The sequence below is a fragment of the Diabrotica virgifera genome, chromosome 1 (assembly GCF_917563875.1).
Source record: "Diabrotica virgifera virgifera chromosome 1, PGI_DIABVI_V3a".
Taxonomy (NCBI): domain Eukaryota; kingdom Metazoa; phylum Arthropoda; class Insecta; order Coleoptera; family Chrysomelidae; genus Diabrotica; species Diabrotica virgifera.
Genome location: NC_065443.1, coordinates 108,858,042 through 108,879,582, shown reverse-complemented (window position 1 = coordinate 108,879,582; position 21,541 = coordinate 108,858,042). Strand labels below are relative to the sequence as shown.

General features: G+C 31.9%; 3 protein-coding genes across 6 annotated transcripts in view; 1 reads left to right on the top strand and 2 right to left on the bottom strand.

The window, feature by feature from the left end:
- Positions 1–8,406, bottom strand: part of LOC114326951 (uncharacterized) — a 39,105-nt gene extending 30,699 nt beyond the window's left edge. Inside the window, exon 1 of one of the 2 annotated variants that reach the window (XM_028275435.2) lies at positions 8,217–8,406. In XM_028275435.2, coding sequence (XP_028131236.2) covers positions 8,217–8,307 — 91 coding nt within the window. In that variant the 5' untranslated portion in view covers positions 8,308–8,406. The remainder of the gene's footprint in view (positions 1–8,216) is intronic. The other variant, XM_050658547.1, reaches the window with a different exon arrangement.
- The window catches only part of LOC114326950 (uncharacterized), a 308,181-nt gene that overhangs the window by 168,214 nt on the left and 118,426 nt on the right, over positions 1–21,541 (top strand). The gene's annotated exons all lie outside the window — the stretch shown is intronic.
- On the bottom strand, positions 11,126–19,829 carry LOC114326952 (uncharacterized). Its single transcript, XM_028275438.2, has 3 exons — positions 19,659–19,829; positions 15,472–15,598; positions 11,126–15,045 (listed from the first exon to the last, which is right to left on the bottom strand). Exons 1-3 carry the CDS (start codon positions 19,747–19,749, stop codon positions 14,937–14,939), a joined length of 327 nt encoding a protein of 108 aa, XP_028131239.1. The 5' UTR covers positions 19,750–19,829; the 3' UTR covers positions 11,126–14,936.

Genomic DNA, 21,541 nt, shown 5'->3' with positions numbered 1-21,541 from the left:
CCTTTCCGTATATATTATAATTCCAGAACTCTATGGAAATTGAATGAACAGTTTAGCAACAATTAAAATGTTAATTAACAACTTACGGTCGCTATAATAACGACAATAATTATGATGCCTAAGAATAACTATGATTTTTTCATAAAAAGACACTATACCTATCTAATGTACTTTACAGAATTGAAATTGGACTATTTAAGCGGCCTCAGGAATATTTTAAAATTATAAACAATTTTTTGGTTTATAAACAAATAGAATATCTCGGGAAATATTAAACTAAATTAAATTGTGAAAACGGTATTCGAAAGACAGCGGCAGGACGCTTCTTTTAAAAGAAAAAACGTTTAATTATGACGAGTGGTTCCTGAGATACAACCGGTCAAAGTTGACCGGAATTTACGGCAAAGATATAAATAATAGGATCATAATTTTCAAACCATCACCTTTTTATTTTTGTCCTCTTTCTCCACACTAATTTTCATATCTTTAAAATCCTCATAACATATATTATTATATATTATTATAATAAAAACTATCGATAATACGTGTGAAAATTGCCAAAAATAGCAAAATTCCAATCAAAAATTAGGTTGGAGAAAATGTAACCCTCAAAGTTCAAAATCGGTATACGTTAACAAAATGCATTTTCTCGGCTTCCCATGGAGCAATTTCCTTCATTCTTTTTTTGTTCCCTAATAACTCGAGTAGAGACATCGAACTAACGCATTATTAAATGTCAAACTTGCTTTTGTTTTGTTATAATAGATTAATTTATTTATAAGAACAGATAATTACATATTTTTTCCAGTTGTAGGCTTTTTTTTAGATAAACTTACTACAAGTGTACCTTTTAAAGTTAAAAACATAACTATTCTCATTTGAAAGCTGTATAATTATTTAAACAATTTTTATTTAAACAAATTAAAATATTGTGTTATAATAAATAAATTAATTTATTATAACGAAACAAAAGCAAGTTTGACATTTAATAATGCGTTAGTTCGATGGCTCTACTCGAGTTACTTGGGAACAAAAAAAAAATGAAGGAAATTGCTCCATGGGAAGCCGAGAAAATGCATTTTTTTTTAACGTATACCGATTTTGAACTTTGAGGGTTACATTTTCTCCAACCTAATTTTTGATTGGAATTTTGCTATTTTTGGCAATTTTCACACGTATTATCGATAGTTTTTATTATAATAATAAATATATGTTATGAGGATTTTAAAGATATGAAAATTGGTGTGGAGAAAGAGGACAAAAATAAAAAGGTGATGGTTTGAAAATTATGATCTTATTGTTTATATCTTTGCGGTAAATTTCGGTTAACTTTGACCGGTTGTATCTCAGGAACCACTCGTCATAATTAAACGTTTTTTCTTTTAAAAGAAGCGTCCTACCGCTGTCTTTCGAATACCGTTTACACGATTTAATTTAGTTTAATATTTCCCGAGATTCTATATGTAATATTCTATTTGTTTATAAGCCAAAAAATTGTTTATGATTTTAAAATATTCCTGAGGCCGCTTAAATAGTCCAATTTCAATTCTGTAAAGTACATTAGATAGGTATAGTGTCTTTTCATGAAAAAATCATAGTTATTCTTATGCATCATAATTATTGTCGTTATTATAGCGACCGTAAATTTTTAATTAACATTTCAATTGTTGCTAAACTGTTCATTCAATTTTCATCGGCTTCTGGAATTATAATATATACGGAAAGGGCTTTTACGTTACCAAGTTATTTAATTATTGATTAACAACTACTTATCTAAAAGTTTAGTGGAAAATTAAAGATTTTGTTGGAAAAAACCGCTTTTTCCGGGGAAAGTTTTCGTCGAAGTAAATCGGAAAAAACACGTCTCTATGCAGAATTTAATTGCGGTGAATTTTTATTTGGGTGTATTTGGTCTAAAGTTAAAATCTTTGGAGTTATAGAGCAAAAATTGAAAAAACACGATTTTCGGGCGCCATTTTGTTTATAAAAAAGTAGCACACAAGCACACTATCTGCGGACTTTGCATATCTATATTATTAATATATACAATCATAAGATTCGATTCCAGCAATAAAATTGCTGGTAAATAACTTTTCCCAAAAATGGCCTATTCTCCGATAATCAGCCCAGAGTAATATAAGTTTCTAAGTTTACGCAGAACAGATCTGTGTTACGGCTATAAACAAAAATTTGTACAATTTTTATTTATTTTTATATTCATTTTCCTGATACGCCTTAAATCGTATCTAGTAGACTTACTAAATTAAACGCACACCCAATTTCAAATTACATTTAACAATAATTTGCCATTCATTTTATTTTTTAATTATTTTTTTGATGACCTTAATATAAATTAAATAGTGTTGGGGGCAACTTCAATGTTTGCGTAGGCGACTTCATACTTTATATTTTAAACATACAAATTCTTATCTAGTATACGAGTATATACACTGACCGGCACAAAAAACGGCCACCCCACAAAATGGGTAATTTTTGATGTCTTGAATTTCCTAAACCTGTTGTCCGATTTAAGTGATTTTTTAATATGTTATCCTTTAACAATATCGCTGTAATAAAATTGTTGCTAGACTATCATTGTATACCGGGTGTACCAATCAAACTGTGTTTTATTCTCAAAGTTCACCACACCCTGAGGAATATTCTAGCATTTATAAAATACTGAAATTAAAACCCAATTATAGCCTCAGGTTTTCTTAACATTCTGTTTTTCGATTCATTCACTTATGTTGGATAATAAAAAAGTTAGGTACTTTAACAACTAGCCATGTTCTTCATTAATACAGGGTGTTTATAAATAAGCGCGACAAACTTTATGGGGTAATTCAGCATAAAAAATAATGACCGTTTGCTTATAAACATATGCCCGCAAATGCTTCGTTTCCGAGATACAGGATGTTAAATTTTTTCTTACAAACTGTCGATTTATTTATTGCTTTAAAAACCGGTTGAGATATGCAAATGAAATTTGGTAGGTTTTAAGATGGTGTTATTGCGCATTTTTTTGACATACAATTAAGAATTTTATATTCACTATTGGCGTGCATGCGGGTAATATTACCGGTCCTATCACCCGTATGCGCACTAATGGAGAATATAAAATTCTTAATTGCATGTCAAAAAATGTGTAATAACTGTCTCTTAAAACCTACCAAATTTCATTTGCATATCTCAACCGGTTTTAGAGCAATAAATAAATCGTCAGTTTGTAAGAAAAAAATTCAACATTCAGCATCTCGGAAACGAAGCATTTGCGGGCATGTGTTTATAAAGCAAACGGTCATTATTTTTTCATGCAGATTTATCCCTTAAATTTTGTCGCACTTATTTAGAAACACCCTGTATTAATAAAGAACATGGCTAGTTGTTAAAGTACCTAACTTTTTATTATCCAACATAAGCGAATGAATCAAAAAACATATTGTTAGGAAAACCTGAGGCTATAGTTGAGGTTTAATTTCAGTATTTTATAAATGCTAGAGCTAGAATATTTCATAGGGTGTGGTGAACTTTGACAATAAAACACAGTTTGATTGGTACACCCGGTATACAAAGATAATGTACCTGTTTAGCAAGAATATTTTTATAGCGATTTTGGTTAAAGAATAAGGCTATAGCATATTAAAAAAATCACTTAAATCGGACAACAGGTTTAGGAAATTCAAGACATTAAAAATGCCCCATTTTGTGGGGTGGCCGTTTTTTGTGCCGGTCAGTGTATTTGCACATTGTATTCATGGACCTCCGAAAGCCCTATATGTCCTAGTCAGCAATCTGTGGAAAGCAATAGAATAACACGGAATATATAACACCTACATACGAGTAAATGCAGTGAACTCACATTACGAAAACAAAAAATTTAGAATAATTAAAGTTAGACAAAACTACTCAAACCCGTTTAGAGTCGATAAAGGACTTCGACAAGGATTCTACCTGTCACCAACTTTGTTTAAACCTTATATAGATAGAACCATTAAAAAACTGTAACAAGAAATGTGGACAGATCGGAGTAAAATTTTAAGACAACTATATCCATAGCCTTTTGTTTGCCGATGCTCAAATAATTTTAGTAGTTTTAGCCATTGACAAAGACGACCACTGGCGAAGCGTCCATGTAACCACTGTTACCATTGGTAACAGTTAAAAATCTTGCAAATAAAAATATTTTATGACGATGAATAATTCCATTTACCAATATTTTTACCAATAGAAACATATTATTATATTATGTGTTAATAGTACCTAATTCAGTAAATAGCCAACTACTCGTAGACACACGAAAATATTGGCGAGTTTATGTGACTCAGTTGCACTTACTATTATACTCTGTTACCAGTCTCATTTGTGGTTACAATGGTTATACCCGCGCTGGCGCTCGGGACCGGCTAGTGTCTGAAAATTTTGAAGAAGCGACGGCGTAAGCGCGCTGTGTATATCAGTAGCCCTGCTACCAGATTTAAATTTGGTTACAGTAGCTATAAAAAGTGTGCGTGCAGTTAACCATGGATGAGTGTCGCTGCGTAATCGATCAACTACTTGAAAAGTAATTCTCCTTGTATAATTTTGAAGAAAAAAATGAGATTATTGAAAATAAAAGACCTATTTTAAAAAATTTAAAAAAGGAATCAAAAAAAGTAGTTCAATAATTTAAATTTAGTTGATACAGTGAAAATCCTTGGTTATGTGGTTGCAAGAAAAATAGACTGTATTGTTGGCCATGTCTTCTGGTTTCTGCAGAAAAATGGGTGGACCATACAGGTTCACGATTTAAATAGTTTTAGAGTTACCTTTTTTCTCCGTTACCTACATGTAAGATGTATACCCAATTTGATTCAGTTTGGCAAAACAAGAATCGAAAGTTCTAATAACCAAGCTTTTAAAGAAAATATTGTTAAACATAACGAGTTTGTTAAAAAGTAGATGGGTATATCCTTAGCACACTTATAATCGATACCGTATGTTTTTTGGCCAAACAAGAATTAGCGTTTCGTGGTCATTTTAAGGGCGACGACTCTGACAATCGAGGCAATTACAGGGAATCGTTAACATTAATTGCCAAAAAAGATCAAAAATTTTTCCAACATCTAGAAACATCAAGTGTTTTTTCGATAGTTTCAAGTGATATACAAAATGATATTATTGAAGCTATACAGGGTGTTTGGTAAAGAATGGGCCATAGCTTAACCTCAGATTCCTGAGGTTAAAATAGGCCGATTTAGGCCCGGTTTTTCAGTGAACGGTTAAAATTTTGGTTAGCTAACCTAGTTTAAATTTTAACCAATATTTTAACCCTTATATCGTTTTTCAGTGCTTTAAACCAAGATGTGCGATTCTATAGATTTTTGACAGAAAAATAAACAAAATAGAATTTCATAACCTATTTTATAAATAACAAATAACATAACATTACAAAAATGATTAATGCATTCAAGTTCCGATTCTTCATCTGATGATGAAGATATAATCAAGAATATAATAATACATAATACAATATTTCCCTCGATAACACAAAATGTCATAATTTAACTAACCTCTTCTGTCAGCAAATATAGATAAACGTCTGTCGGAAAATTCGGAGTTAAACCACCTATGATAGCGAGTATCGGTTAAAATCTTGGTCAACTTAAACGGGTTTAAGCGATAACCTATTACTGAAAAACTGATTAACCATAAAAATTTCGGTGACCGAAAAATCTGGGTTAACCCAGCACTGAAAAACCGGCCCTTAAGCTAACTTACCTTAGTACAAAGTTTATAATAACCGAGATACAGGGTGTCAAAGTTAAACTTTTTTTTTATTTATTATTGAATATTTCCTGACACGTATGAGATAACAACATGAAATTTGGTATTTGGGGGTTTTTTGGGTCGAGAAAACTAAATTCCCTACCAAAAATTATGTATTGCCCAGAGGGCGCCACATACGCCTTTCAGCACTCATTTATTACGTTCATTTTTTTTATTCCTCACTCTGTATAATTTTAACATTAAAATTTTTATTCTCCTATTAGTTTTACTTAAAAAAGGTATACTTTTTTCATCTCCCTAAACTCAACCGTTTTCGAGATAAACGCATTTTAAATCTGCGATACACCATCATTTTTAGCATAATATCATTGTAGTTACACCCGAAAAATAACTTAAAACCATAAAATTATCCAAAAATGCATCGCAAATTTCTTCAAATGGAATTTGCGGTGCAATGACATAAATTTGAGAACTGCCACAATTATTATGTTTTTAAGTTATTTTTCGGGTGTAACTACAATAATATTATGCTAAAAATGGTGGTGTATCGCAGATTTAAAATGCGTTTATCTCGAAAACGGTTGAGTTTAGGGAGGTGAAAGAAGTATACCTTTTTTAAGTAAAACTAATAGAAGAATAAAATTGTTCAAAGAATGGAAGACACAAGATTGCCCAAAAAGATCTTGGAGTGGGTACCACCAAACCGCAAAAAACGAGGAAGTCCCAAAAAGACATGGAAAGGAGGGGTAACCAAAGCAATGAGTACAAGGGACGGACTGGGACGTTTCGCCGTCGCCATTTCGCCGTCGCCGTTTCGCCGTCGAGCCACTTCGCCGTCGAGCCAGTTCGCCGTCGGCCGTTTCGCCGTCGCCATCCCGGCATTGGTTAAGTTTACAAGAACGTGATAACATACTAACTTTTTTTTACTAAATGTCACAAGAACGTGATAACATACTAACTGTTTTTTATACTAAATGTCTGTGTAAATAAAATGCTGATGTTGCTAGTAAAACCAAAAACAAATCATTAAATAGATAAATATGACTAATATCAGATTCCCGGAAATAAACAATATTGAGAAAAGGGATTTCAATTTCAATTGTTTTTACTGTATCAAAAATAAAAAACTTCATTATGCAAAAGTGATAGTATATAATCTTTCGAAAACCATTCAAAACTTATGTACAAGTAATGATCATCCCGAAATTATAAGTACGAATGCTAACAACGAAATGGCGACTGCGAAATGGCTCGACGGCGAAATGGCTCGACGGCGAAACGGCGACGGCGAAATGGCTCGACGGCGAAACGGCGACGGCGAAATGGCGACGGCGAAACGGCGACGGCGAAATGTCCTAGACCCTACAAGGGATCTTAGAGATGGCCAATGGGATGATAGAAGGACGTGGAAGTTAGGCATCGGACAACGTCGAAAGACGTTCTAAAACCAATACATACATACAACTACAATGATATTATGCTAAAAATGATGGTGTATCGCAGATTTAAAATGCGTTTATCTCGAAAACGGTTGAGTTTAGGGAGATAAAAGAAGTGTACCTTTTTTAAGTAAAACTAATAGGAGAGTAAAAATCTTAATGTCAAAATTATACAGAGTGAGGGATAAAAAAATTGAACGTAATAAATGAGTGCTGAAAGGCGTATGTGGCGCCCTCTGGGCAATACATAATTTTTGGTAGGGAATTTAGTTTTCTCGACCCAAAAAACCTCCACATACCAAATTTCATGTTGTTATCTCATACCTGCCAGGAAATATTCAATAATAAATAAAAAAAAAAGTTTAACTTTGACACTCTGTATCTCGGTTATTATAAACTTTGTACTAAGGTAAGTTAGCTTAAATCGGCCTATTTTAACCTCAGCAACCTGAGGTTAAGCTATGGCCCATTCTTTACCAAACACCCTGTATATACATTTAGCCATACATATCTTCATTTTTTTTTAAATAAGATTGTTTGCATCTGGTTGTGGTAACACTTTAGAAAAAGTCACGCGTCGCCACTGAAGACGACATCGTTTTCATGATAAAAAATCTAGAAGTAGAATTTGGGAGTTGAAGTTCGGAAATTAACTATGATAAAATGCAATACATGGTCAGTGGCAACAGTGCAGAGGACCCGGAGATAAATAAAACTTCCATAAAACAAACAAATAAGCTTTAACAGATACAGGATCAGATGAAACCGATATAAATAAAATAAAAAAAAGGAAAGACAATTACACTCGATTATATCGAAACAGTGCATAGTTTAGAGACGTGGGTTCGAGACCACATAACATAGCAACAATTCAGGCAAAGATCACTCAAAGAAACTGAGGGCGGCCTATCTCCAGCAGTATCACATAAGTTAGAGAAGAAAGAATGTGTTCTTATTATGTAGAGATATATCTAGAAACTGCGTAACATGTCTATCTTAAAGTTAGCGTACCTGTACCAGGATCAGACCTTAGTGTTCCTACCCAAGCTTGTACTTCAAAAAATGTAATTGCAACAATCGGTAAAATAAAATAAATCTTCATTTTTAATGTGGAATTGGTCTCTTCTCAGTAATTATTCTGCTGCAACTGTTGTGTCTCATATGATTGGACTTTCATTTTCTGGTTTTCTTGACATTTGACCTCATATTTAAGATGTTGTCTTGTGTAATTAAGATTAGGTCGTTTAATTGCTAAATTAATAATATGTTTATATGCGATATCATAAACGTGTTATAATTTTTTCGCTGTCTCCGGTTTCGCGGTCAGGAGCGTTTTCTTCTTCCTGGACCTCTTCTTCCTTCCACTTTCCCTTCCAATATGAGTCATAAAAAGTTGTATCTTTCTCCTCTGTAAATGTGTCCTAGATTACTAGTTTTATGTTTTTTACAATATTTATGAGTTCTCTCTCAGTCCCCATTCTTCTCAGCACCTCGTTGTTGGTCACGTGCGTTGGTATTGGATATCCAAAGATAAGGTAGAGTTATTAGGAATTTTTTTATTCTTTGAAAAGCGGACCTAGCATACTCTATACGAGCAAGTACTTGGACCTCGTAGTCAACATCGTTTGTTAACCAGCAACCAAGATACTGAAATCTTCGTACGGGTTCTATCTATTATAGCTACGAATATTAATTAGACAAGGCGAAAACGGCGGGTTCGAAGGGAAAATATTCCCATGAGATTTTTTTTGCATAATCACATTCGTGAGACATCCCAGAATAAGGTTCAAGAAGTCGCCCAAGTGAAAAGTGGGCCAATTTTTTTTAACAATTTTTTTAATCAAATTGCAAGAATCAATATTTTTGGCCCGAACAATTTTTTCTTTAATTTTTTGGACCATTCTGGACAAAAAAGGTCTCTTATAATTTTTCTCTAAAGTTGATCGTTTTCGACTTATAAGCAATTTAAAATTGAAAAAAAACGAAAAATGGCGATTTTCAAGGCTTAATAACTCGGTTAAAAGTTATTATTATGAAAGTCAATATATGACTAAATCAAAGTTTGAAGCCCCCCCTACAAGATCCTGAAGAAATTTTTGTCATTATTTTATTACTAAGCTGTTATTTTTAAGTAATAATAATAAGCGCCATGCACGTGTGCGGGGCTGTAAAGGCTGAGTGCGAGAGAGAAGCTATTCCAGCAGTCCAATTGTGCATCTTACTCGCACTCACATTTACAGCAGCGTCAACACGATACAACCACTTATTGTTATTAATTAAAAATAACAGCTTAGTAGTAAATTAATGACACAGATTTCTTCAGGATCATGTAACGGCGACTTTAAACTTTGATTTAGTCACTTTCTGACTTTCAAAATAATAATTTTTGACCGAGTTATTAAGCCTTAAAAATGGCCATTTTCGCGTTTTTCAAATTTTAACTTGTTTATAACTCGAAAAAGATCAACTTTAGAGAAAACTTATAAGAGACCTTTTTTGTCCAGAATGGTCCAATAAACCTAAAAAAAGTCCGGGCCAAAATATTGATTTTTGCAATTTGATTAAAAAAAATTGTTAAAAAAAATTGGCCCACTTTTCTCGTGGGCGACTTCTTGAACCTTATTCTGGGATGTCTCACGAATGTGATTATGCAAAAATATCTCATGGGAATATTTTTCCCAACGAACCCGCCGTTCCGCCTTGTCTAAATGTCAGTATTTGATGCCCGTTTAACAGCCGTTACTTTTGTTTTATTTGTGTTTATATTCAGCCCCAAGCTATCTCCCTCTCTGGTTATGACATTTAAAAGTCGTTGCAAACCCTCAGGACTATTCGCATGAATAACGGTGTCGTTTGCGTATCTTAAGTTGTTTACGTATTCTCCGTTGATTTGTATTTCTTCTTCAATATTTTCGAGGGCAGTTTGAAAGATATTTTCTGAATATATATTAAGTAATAGTGGGGAAAGTACACTGCTCTGACGAACTCTTTTTATTGACTTTTCTGCTGTTAGAAGATTGTCTATTTTGATTGACGCCATTTGATTCCAATATAGGTTTTTAATAAGGGCCACATTGTTATGGTCTATACCATGTTGCGTTAAGGTTTCTATGAGTTCTGTGTGTTTTACTCGATCAAACGCTTTTTCGTAGTCGATAAAATAGAGAAACACGTCTTTTCGGTGATCTCGGCATTTTTGTAGTAATATCTGGAGGCCAAATAATGTCTCCCTCGTACCAAGCCCCATACGAAATCCAAACTGATTGTCGCTCAGGTTTCTCTTACATACGTTGTATATACTCTCTGTATATACGTTATATAATTCTCTGTATATACGTTGATTACAATTTTGAGTAAAATTTTCAGAAAATGGCTCATTAATCTGAACTGTGAGCATCTATTTGCTTTATTTTTCTTGGGTATATAAATGTCGATTTAAGCCAGTCGTCTGGGAAGATTCCAGAAGGCTGGCTTAAATCTTACATCTGAGCTCCAAATTGGCTCTGGTTTCTGAGATATCCTAACCTAAACGTGCATGAATAGCAGTTTCTGGCCGTTTTTGAGATTATGTGGCATCGTAAGAATTATTTCTATTTGCAATTTTTACAATTTCATAATTTAATTGTTGGTAGAATTAATCTTTTATGCTAGTGGTAGCGTCATCGTTCACTTCGTAAACTCCTAGTGTCGGTATTTTTTGACTCTGGGTAGATATGGTAACTTTTATCAATTTGGGACTTGTTGCATTCCAAGACGTGGTTGTGCTCCCTCAAACTCTTACGTATTAGTAGTGAGAACCCTTGTTGTCCTAGATTTTCTGATCCTTCACCTTTCTTTTTGGTTTCTGTTAGAAAGACTACATCACTCTTAATTTCCCTACCTTCTAGCTACTAATCAAATAGTGATTCAAACTAAACAAGTGAAAGCTTTGAAACTTTTAATTGCAATATAGGAACGTCTTGAATTTAAAACTTAGGTAAAAGCATGCTTCTTAGTTATACTAAAATCACAAAAAAGATGCACTGGAAATAAACAAACCAAGACACATTGAATATTATGAGAAGCACTGCCGAATCATGATTTAAAATGTATAAACTTTCTAAATCGTGATTTGGAATTTACAATGTATATACATTGTAAATAATTAGGGAGTGCTCCTTCTAACAACCTTTTCATCATCATAAATTCTAGATCGTGAAAAGGTTGTTAAAAGGAGCACTACCAAATATGTAATGATGTACAATGTATATACATTGTAAATCCCAAATTATGATTTACAAGGTTGTATCATGAGGTTGTATCATGAGTATCAAAAGTGGGGACTGCAGTGAGTGTAACAAAAACAGAGTGGAAACATTTAAATACCTGGGAGCATTGTTTGACAAGACCGGATTGGAGGGAGCAGAGATAAGGCAGAGAATCTGAAAAGGCAGGCAAATTGTGGGAAGTTTGAATTCATTTTGGTGGGATAAGAATATTTTTAATAAAAACAAGAAATGGGCGGGCAGAGCAATAATGGAGTCGGTATTGTGTTATGACTCGGAAGTATGGACTCTCAACGCAGATCTGAAAAGAAGGCTACTAGCCGTTGAAATGGACTATATAAGAAGTGCAAGAATTTCAAGATGGGAAAGGAAAATAACGAAGAAGTAAAAACAAGAATGAACGCTGAGGAAACGGTAGTAGATAGAATAGAAAGAAGATCATTGAAATGGTTTGGACACCTGTTAAGATCAAGAATGCCTGAAGAACGTTGGCCTAAACAAATATTTCAGTGGAGAGCACCAGGAGGAAGAAAGCGGGGTAGACCGTGAAGGTCATGAAATGAGAGCGTCAGGAGATCGATGTATGACCGCAATTTACGCGGGGTATATCGCGGGGTTCGTATTTAAAATTTTCAATTTAACCCCTCTCCGTGGGAGGTCGTGTTTGGTATCATTCGATAGATTTTGGAAAAATATTGAACACTAGTCGAGGAAATGAAGCTGGAAAAATGGCAAAACCTCGCAATTTTTTCGTCCAGCATAGATTTGTACAAAAATTTGGGATTAGGCTCATTTCACCATCTAGTTCATTTTCTATATTGAGCCGTTGTACGCTTTTGGTTTTTTAAGGGTGAGAACAACCCCTAATTGTAAAAAATTATAATATAACATTTTATACTTTAATATTGTCAACATTTGCTTCTTATTAGTTAGATAATGATTGTTTTGTGCTTTAAGATATAATATCACAATATTTCAACCCTTAAAAGCACCCTTGTTGAAGCTATATATGAAAAGTTTACTTATCCTAAAAGAATAATTTCGGCTTGCATCAATTTACATAAAAATTTAGGGTTAGGATCATCTTACCCTGTACTTCATATTCTATATCATGCTCAAGGGCGTTGATTATTTTTAGGGGTGTAAACTACCCTTATTGTCAAAAATTATGTAAAAACATTGTAAACTTTAATATAGGTAAAATTTGGTTTTGACTGGTTAAATAATGATTGTTTTATGCTTTAGGATATAATATCATAATACTTCAACCCTTAAAAACCACCCGTAATAACATTGCAATTTTTATAAGTAGACAATTTAATAGATCGATACAGAAAAACAAGTAGAATTAAAGAATTACAAAAACATTTATTTACACAAAAATACGAATTTACAAATATATAAAAATACACATACAAATAGTTTTTTAGTCATTCAGTATACGAACCGGCTCTGTGGTATTATATAGGTACATTGAAAATAATCGAAAATAAGGGGACTAATCGAATTTTTCGAAAAAAAATTAGTTTTATAAACATACCTTCTTCATTTTTGGCGATAAAAAGTTTTTTTAATAATAGTTTTGTAGGATTTTTGAAGAGTAATAAGACTGTGTAAATTAAATTTCGTAAGATCCCTTAATTTTTAATTGAGGTGTGTTTAAAGGGCTCGAATAAGGGGATTTTTGTTCGTAAATAGATGTTTTAAACAGCTATATCTTGCTAACTGTTCACTGTAATGAAAATCTATGCATAAAAAATTTTAGCTAATAAAAAAACTACAATTTAGTAGCCTATCATTTTTTTTTGTATCTCTAGTATTTTCCGAGATATTTTGAAGAAAATGATAAAAAATGCAAAATTGCAAAAAATCAATTTTTCTTTAAACTCCAATTTTTCTAAAATTAGGCCTTTTGAATAGGTCAAACTTCTTGGGTGTATTCATAATATAAACATAAAAGGAATTACAGAAAGGCGAAGACCAATTTTTAGTTACGAGGGTAGTTATGGGGTTGTTTTGACTGTTTTTTTCTTAGAGAAAAATAGGTACCGACTTTTTTTTTGATCATAAGTTGCTCAATATTTATGCTAGAAACTTTTTATTATTTTTCTTGAAAGATCTTATTGTATGCTTGAAAAAATATCATGTAAATATTCCTGGAAAAATTCAACGTTTTCCCGTTATTTGGCTTTCATTATTTCGAATTATGCATTTTACGAAAAAAGCTAACCTTTAACATGCCGTATCTCGGTTTGTATTGGTCGTAAAAATATTGTAGAAAAACAGTTATGTTTGTGATACTAAAAGATACAATTTTTATATCTACAGTTTTTTTGATTAAATGCATATTTTTTGAGTTATTCTCAAAAAACCCTTTAAAAAAGTCGATTTTTCCGGTGAAAAACTGTTACTTTCAACCACGAATAACTCGAAAAATATGAGTTTACGAAAAAAAGTAAAAAACATTTTTTTCTTAAAATCGCCTTTTACATCGATTTACATGGTTAAAATGTAATAAAAAATTCCCACCCCCGAGATGGGGTGGCAACTGCCCTCAAGGTTTTAGCGTACAGCAGCATGATATAGAAAATGATCATTGGACTATTCCCTACCTTCTGTGAAAATTTCAAGTAAATCCATGCTGGACGAAAAAATTGCGAGCCAAAATGCTTCATTTCCTCGACTACACGTATTTTTTAGTTTTTCGATCTGACGTTCATTTTGTGACTTTGTGACTCATCCATTTCCGTACGCCCTGCTCGAATCGTAAGATTTTTTACATATACACTGTTTTGCATGTACTTAACACGTTGACGGACAGAACGTCTATAGACGTCTAATTTCTATTGATGTAATGTGAGACAACGTCTATAGACGACATTTTTAAAATATCGAGTTGTGGCAAATAATCGGTGTCAAAAGATGTCATATTACATCTACAGATGCATATGAAATGTGACACTACTTCCATGGTCGTTATCCACATGTTTACAACAAAAAACTTATTGTTTCCATAAACTATAAGCGCTAAAAGAAATTCAGAATTTCCTGATTCTCTTTGCAAAATAAATATAATGTCACAACACTTGCTTATACATTTGACGCACTGTCCGTCAACCTGTTAACTTACCTTATCTTAATCTGACGATTTCGAGTTTTTCTAAGGATAGATTTTTTTTCGGACCCCTCTTAACGAACCCCCCTGTATTAATAGCCAATATATGGTAGGATAGAGGTACGTTTACAGGGTACAAGGTTTCTCCAAGATGCCTTGGACAGAGGGGCTTGGCAAAGGATGACGGGAATACGGCAAGATGTTGTTAACAATTGAATAATTATTGTGCAATTGTACCCGTAAATAGATAGATAGCTCCTAGTAACATTTAACGTGTCTCGTGTCTTGGTTTGTTTATTCCTAGTGCATCTTTATTGTGGTTTTAGTATAGGTAACGATTTCTGACTGAAATTATTTAGCGTCAGGAGGACACGATACACTTTCGCAACAGTATGGGTATGGCTTCGATAAGTCTTCTGGCAATATTGTACAGGGAGGTTCAGTTCCTACAACACCACACCTAAAATAAAAATCAATTAGTTACCTATACAACTTTCATAATAATTTAACTAATACAAAAAAGCAACGAGAAACCTAAAAGATTTAATAATCTAAAAGATTTCTTAAGTCGGAAACAAATTCCGATTTTCACCTTCTTTTTAAATTTTTTATTTCACATGATTTAGTGGCGAGTTCTGATGTCCACCAAAAATCAATTTTTTTGAGGTTTCTGTAAAAATTTGCCACCGTTGGCTTCTTTTTCAATATTTTTCTTTAAATTTTTTTATGAATATTCTTTGAATTCTACTTTCACACGTTCATGCATGAACACGTTCATGCATTTAATTTAAAAATAAAATAATAGTACCATAGTTTTAAAATAAATCACAAAAATGTGCTTGAAATGTTGATTTCAAACCATACCCTTCCCTTAAGATATCATTACCCATTTTCCTGTATTTCTCTATTATCTGAACACCATACTACAGCACACTCTCCTTCTTTTTGCTTCTCTACTCCACTTTTTAGGGCACCTATACCATCGATAGTTGTGTAGCAGTCACCAAGATCCTCTGAAATATAGAAATACGTTCCTTTATATTTATATTAATTCACTTAAAGAGGACAAATTTAAAGACCTAGTAATTATACCAAATACCTTATACCAAATTACCAAATGATCCAATGAAGCCTTGGGAGAAGGGGAAATATAGAATTTTATTTATAGTGCAGTCACTGAAGGTTTTCACCTCCGATTTCGTTGAACCTCCATCGATTTTTTATGAAAATTGGTGAGTAATTAGAGGATACCTCAAGGAACAAAGGTGACATGATGCCAACTTGTGCTTTTACCCTGGGGGTGGATGCCACCCCTTCTCGGGGGTGAAAATTATTTTATTAAAAATAATACCATAAGTCGATAGAGGGACAAATTATAAGCAAAATTTGTTATATAAAGTTATTAAAATAAATCAACACTTTTTGAGTTATTAAAGACCAAAGATTTTATTTTTTCGTAAAAAAATGCATGTTTTAAATCGGTTTTTCACGTATAAATCAAAAACTATAAGCTTTTACAAAAAAGTTATTATTACTGATATTAAAGATAGTAAAAAATTTAATACATTCCTCACATAAAGAACTAAACTAATGTTAGTTTAAAGTGAGTTATTGGCAATTGAATGTGTATTTTTTTTTTCGACGAGTACTCAAATCTAAGTATTCAAGCTTAAATAACGGGAAAACGATGCAATGTATAAAATATTCCTGCTAAATATTTGTCAAAGTACTTCGGAATACCTATCAAATGAGCTTCAGAACAAGGTAATAGCGTCAAAATTAAGCAAGTTATAATGAAAATAAAAGAACCGTTTCGAATTTTTTAGGAAAAAGTGAAAAATAAAACATATGCCATTTCCATAAAAATTAAAATTTATAGTAATCCTTACAAGAACTTTATATTAGCATAATTAATGTTTTCGATAATTTTGACCGGTTTAGAATGCATATTATTGAAAAAAAATATAATTTAAAAAATCATAATTTTTAAAATTATTGTAATTCTCATATTCTTTTGATAATAACTCCAAAAATACTCCATATACGTAAAAAATTATATATAACCAAATTTTAGTTTTTTCTGTGCCAAATATTTTACCTGTTTTACTATTTCTATAGGGTAAAAAATAACCGAGATAGAAACGTTTAAATCTTAAATTTTGCTGTGGGAACCAAAGAATACATATCTCCCACATTGGTGGGAACCATGCAACCGGGGTCATTTAACCTTTTATTTTTAAAAAAGTAAGGGGTTTAAAAGATTAGGTTCAACGTGCTTAAATACCACTTTGAATTAACTTTCAAACAGTTTTTAGATGAACTTTATCGTAAACACGAACGGAGTTATTAAAAAAAAACAATAACATTTTTTGGAAAAAATTTTAACGCTATCAACATGTTGGGGGGCTCATTTGATATATATTTTTAAGTACTTTGACAAAAAATGTTTAATAAGTTTATGTTATAAAATGCATCAATTTCCCGTTATTTCAGCTTGAATACTTATGAGTTTTTTACTCGCCGAAAAAAATATACATTCAATTACCTATAACTCACTTTTAGTTAACATTAAAAGGTTTTTCTAGTAAGGGGTTTATTTCATTTTTTATTAGCTTTAATTTTGATAATAATAACTTTTTTGTAAAAACTTACACTTTTTGAGTTATTGATGAAAAATTGGTTAAAAACATTAATTTTTTTCAATAAAAATTAAAATCTTTGATCTTTAATAACTCATAAAGTTTTGATTTATTTTAATAACTTTATATAACAAATTTTGCTTGAAATTTGTCCCTCTATCGAATTATGGAGTTAATTTTAATAAAATAATTTTCACCCCGAGAAGGGGTGGCATCCACAACCAGCGTAAAAGCGCAAGTTTGCTCCATGTCACCTTTGTTCCTTGAGATATCCTCTAACCACTCACCAATTTTCATGCAAATCGAGGGAGGTTCAACGAAATCGGAGGTAATAGCTCATATCCACCTTCAGTGACTCCACTATTAAGTTTAAAGATTATTTTAACAGAATATCACAGAAAATTAATTACACCTTATTAAAGCAACCGTGAGTTCTTCTTGTAGTGTGAAAGATCAAAATTCACGTCGACCACTACACTCCCTCCGGCGTTCAGGATTGCAGAAAGAGGGGCCTATATAATTTGTTTAAAATATAAATAATAAATAAATAATAAAATGATCTTGAAGATAGGTACCGTCCTAGACAAACTGCACGACGTGTCACATTAGACTTTTATAAGAATAGATGATAGAATAATTGTAATTATTGTAATAAATATGTCATGTTTGGCTATGCTGCGTTTTGAACCAATAGGAGTAATTCAAATTTACCGCGTTGTAATGCTTGTTTGTAATTGTTCCAATCTCAGGAAAATTTACCCCAGTGTTATGAAATTTTGACACTATTGATATTTATGAAATTTTGAGACTCTAAGGCAAGCCGCACACCAAAGAAACATGAAACGTAAAACACGTTTCATGAAAATAAAACACAGGTAAACAAATCTTGAAGTCGGCCTACCAATGAAACGAGTGTGATTCATGCTCATAAAACATTTTTATTTTCGGAGAGTTTCATAAATGGCCGGACGTCTATTTGTTTAGCAGTGTTTTATTTCCATGAAACGTGATTTACGTTTCATGTTTCTTTGATGTGTTATATCGGCGATTTTTTGTGTTTTCTGTGTTATTCCTTTAGTTTTTAGATTTTTAGTTTGCCCCAAAAAATGGTTCATTTTTGATGTCTCGAATTTCCTAAACCTGCTGTCCGATTTAAGTGATTTTTTAAATAGCCTTATTCTTTAACAATATCGCTGTAATAATATTGTTGCTAGACGGGTAACTTGTCATTGTACACCAGGTGTACCAATCAAACTTTGTTTTTTGCTAAATGTTCACGACACCCTCTGGAATATTCTAGCCTTTATAAAATACTGAAATTAAAACCCAACTATAGTCTCAGGTTTTCTTAACATTCTGTTTTTTGATTCATTCGAGTATGTTGGATAATAAAAAAGTTAGGTACTTTTAACAACTACTCATGTTCGTCATCAATACAGGGTGTTTCTAAATAAGTGCGACAAACTTTAAGGGGTAATTCTGCATGAAGAAATAATGACCGTTTGCTTTATAAACATATGTCCGCAAATTCTTCGTTTCTGAGATACGGGATGTTGAATTTTTTCTTACAAACTACGATTTATTTATTAGCTCTAAAACCGGTTGTGATATACAAATGAAAGGTTGGTTTTAAGAGGTAGTTATTGCGCATTTTCTGACATACAACTAAAAATTTTATATTCACCATTGGCGTGCATACGGGTAATATGACCGGGTTATATGACCCGTTTGCACGCTAATGGTGAATATAAAGTTCTTAATTGCATGTAAAAAATGCGCAATAAGTACCTCTTAAAACCTACCAAATTTCATTTGCATATCTCAACCGGTTTTAGAACAATAAATAAATCGTCAGTTTGTAAGAAAAAATTCAACATCCAGTATCTCCGAAACGAAGCAGTTGCGAACATATGTTTATAAAGTAAACGGTCATTATTTTTTCATACAGAGTTACCCCTTAAAGTTTGTTGCAATTATTTAGAAACACCCTGTATTGATGAAGAACATGGCTAGTTGTTAAAGTCCCTAACTTTTTTATTATCCAACATAAGCGAATGAATAAAAAAACAGAATGTTAAGAAAACCTGAGGCTATATAGTTCGGTGTTAATTTCAGTATTTTATAAAGGCTAAAATATTCCACAGTGTGTTGTTTTTGAACATTGAGAAAAAAACACAGTTTGATTGGTACACCCGATATACAATGACAATTTACCTGTCTAGCGAAAATATTTTTACAGCGATATTGTTAAAGAATAATGCTATAACATATTAAAAAAATCACTTAAATCGGACAATTGGTTTAAGAAATTCAGGACATCAAAAATGACCTATTTTTTGGGGCGCCCGTTTTCTCTGACGCGCAGTGTAGTTTACTCCACTGGGTTTAAAAACTGGGTATATACTTAAAAAACTATATCTCAACATTGTCGTACCTGTATCAGCATCGGACATAATTACCGATGTATAAGCTTTTACATCACAAACTGTCATCGCCGCAATAAGTAAAATATAATAAACTTTCATCTTATGGGAGTACTCACTTCTCAAGTTTCTAACTGATGCTTCGAAGTATTGGAACTTCTTAAAGTGGATTCTTTTTTTATACTGTTGTATTATATGATTAAAATCGATTTATTGAAATTATATCATATAATTAAGCAATAACAATTAAACCTTTTATTACATGCGATTTATGTATGTATGAATTGATGTATTTAAAAAATTGATAACTTTTTGTATTATTCACGTTTTTCTCTTTTTTAATTGATCAATTATACGCACGAAAGTTTTACTTTTAATATTAACAATATTAAAAATAAAACTTTATTAGAAGTAATCTTCTGATTACACCATTCATGGCTTCTAAAATTTGCAAGCCAACGAATCGCCGGATCTGAGAATAGTCCAGAGAAATAAGATTTTTCTCGTGACACATCCCCCTCCAGGCCGAAACCAAATTTTTTGAGTAGTGTGGACATCTATATTAATAACCTATATGTTTCCTGCAGCCGATTTTCAAAAGATCAAAAGACGGTAAATTTTCACTTTTTTCGGCTATTACTAAAAAGTGAAGCATTCTAAACAAATTTGAGAATAAGAATCTCATAAATCATATAAAAAAAACTTCAATATGGCGTTCGCTGAATATGTCTATCCTTATTTGTTGCATAAAAAATTGCAAAATAAGTCATAAATTTTGAGATTTTATAAATGTTCATAACTTATGTAAAAATTAAGCTAGAACCTTCCTATTACACGGAATTCTGAGACTTCTTGTGCTTAAATTATATTTTAAATCTTAAAGCAATTGGTCAAATAGTTTAAAAGTTATTTAATTTGTTTATTCCAAATTCATTTTTTTTTTGCAACACTATGAGTCAGAAAATTATGAGGTTACAGTAATACTTCGGACAGTTTATGAAAGAAGAACATTCATACTATTAACTTAATTAGAAAAAATGACAAAAAGTAATTTTAAAGGGTGTAAAATTATTTTTCAAAAACATGTCGATTTTTTGCTTACTTATAAACGATTAGAATAACTTTTTAAGAGTAAACAGTAGCGATCAACAGGTAGCAACAAAATATAACGTCGGGAGATAGTATCATAAACTTTGGCAACAGTGGTAATCTTTGACATTATCTAAGATTAATATTTTGACAATATCATAGTCGCGCTAAATGGAAGTAATAGAAAACGATTTTATTATTAATAAATAGATATTTATAAAAATAAACCAAAATGGGTGAAAATTTTATGTTAAGATAAGTATTTAGAAAGGTATTTGCATGAAATATCTAATAATAAAACAATAATAAATAATCATTTTTGTTGTGAAACGAAACAAATTTCGATTTTCGCATAATTTTGGCACGGATTTTAATGGACTTTTTCTTGGAAGGTTTCACTTTATTTTTCGTTTGATTTATTTTTTCCATTTTGTTAAACTATTGATAATATTTTTAGAATAAAAAATCCTCCTAAAACTTTATATACTCGCATTTGCATTCTAAATATTTTTACGTAAAATATACTTACCTACCTACATATAACTAAAACTCACAATTAACAACAATCTATTCTTTCAAAGAGGCCAACAACTTATACAACAACAACAAATATATTTATAATAAATTAACTATCAATTAACACTACTTTCCTATGAAACAACAAAAACGAATTCTTAAATTAACACACTACTGCACTGAACAGATATCGATAAAGATGACAGAACAGATTAGAGAAAATCTGACGCAGGTTTGTCAAATTGACAGTGATAATTTCTCTATGTTGCCTAATTAGTTATTTAGTTAT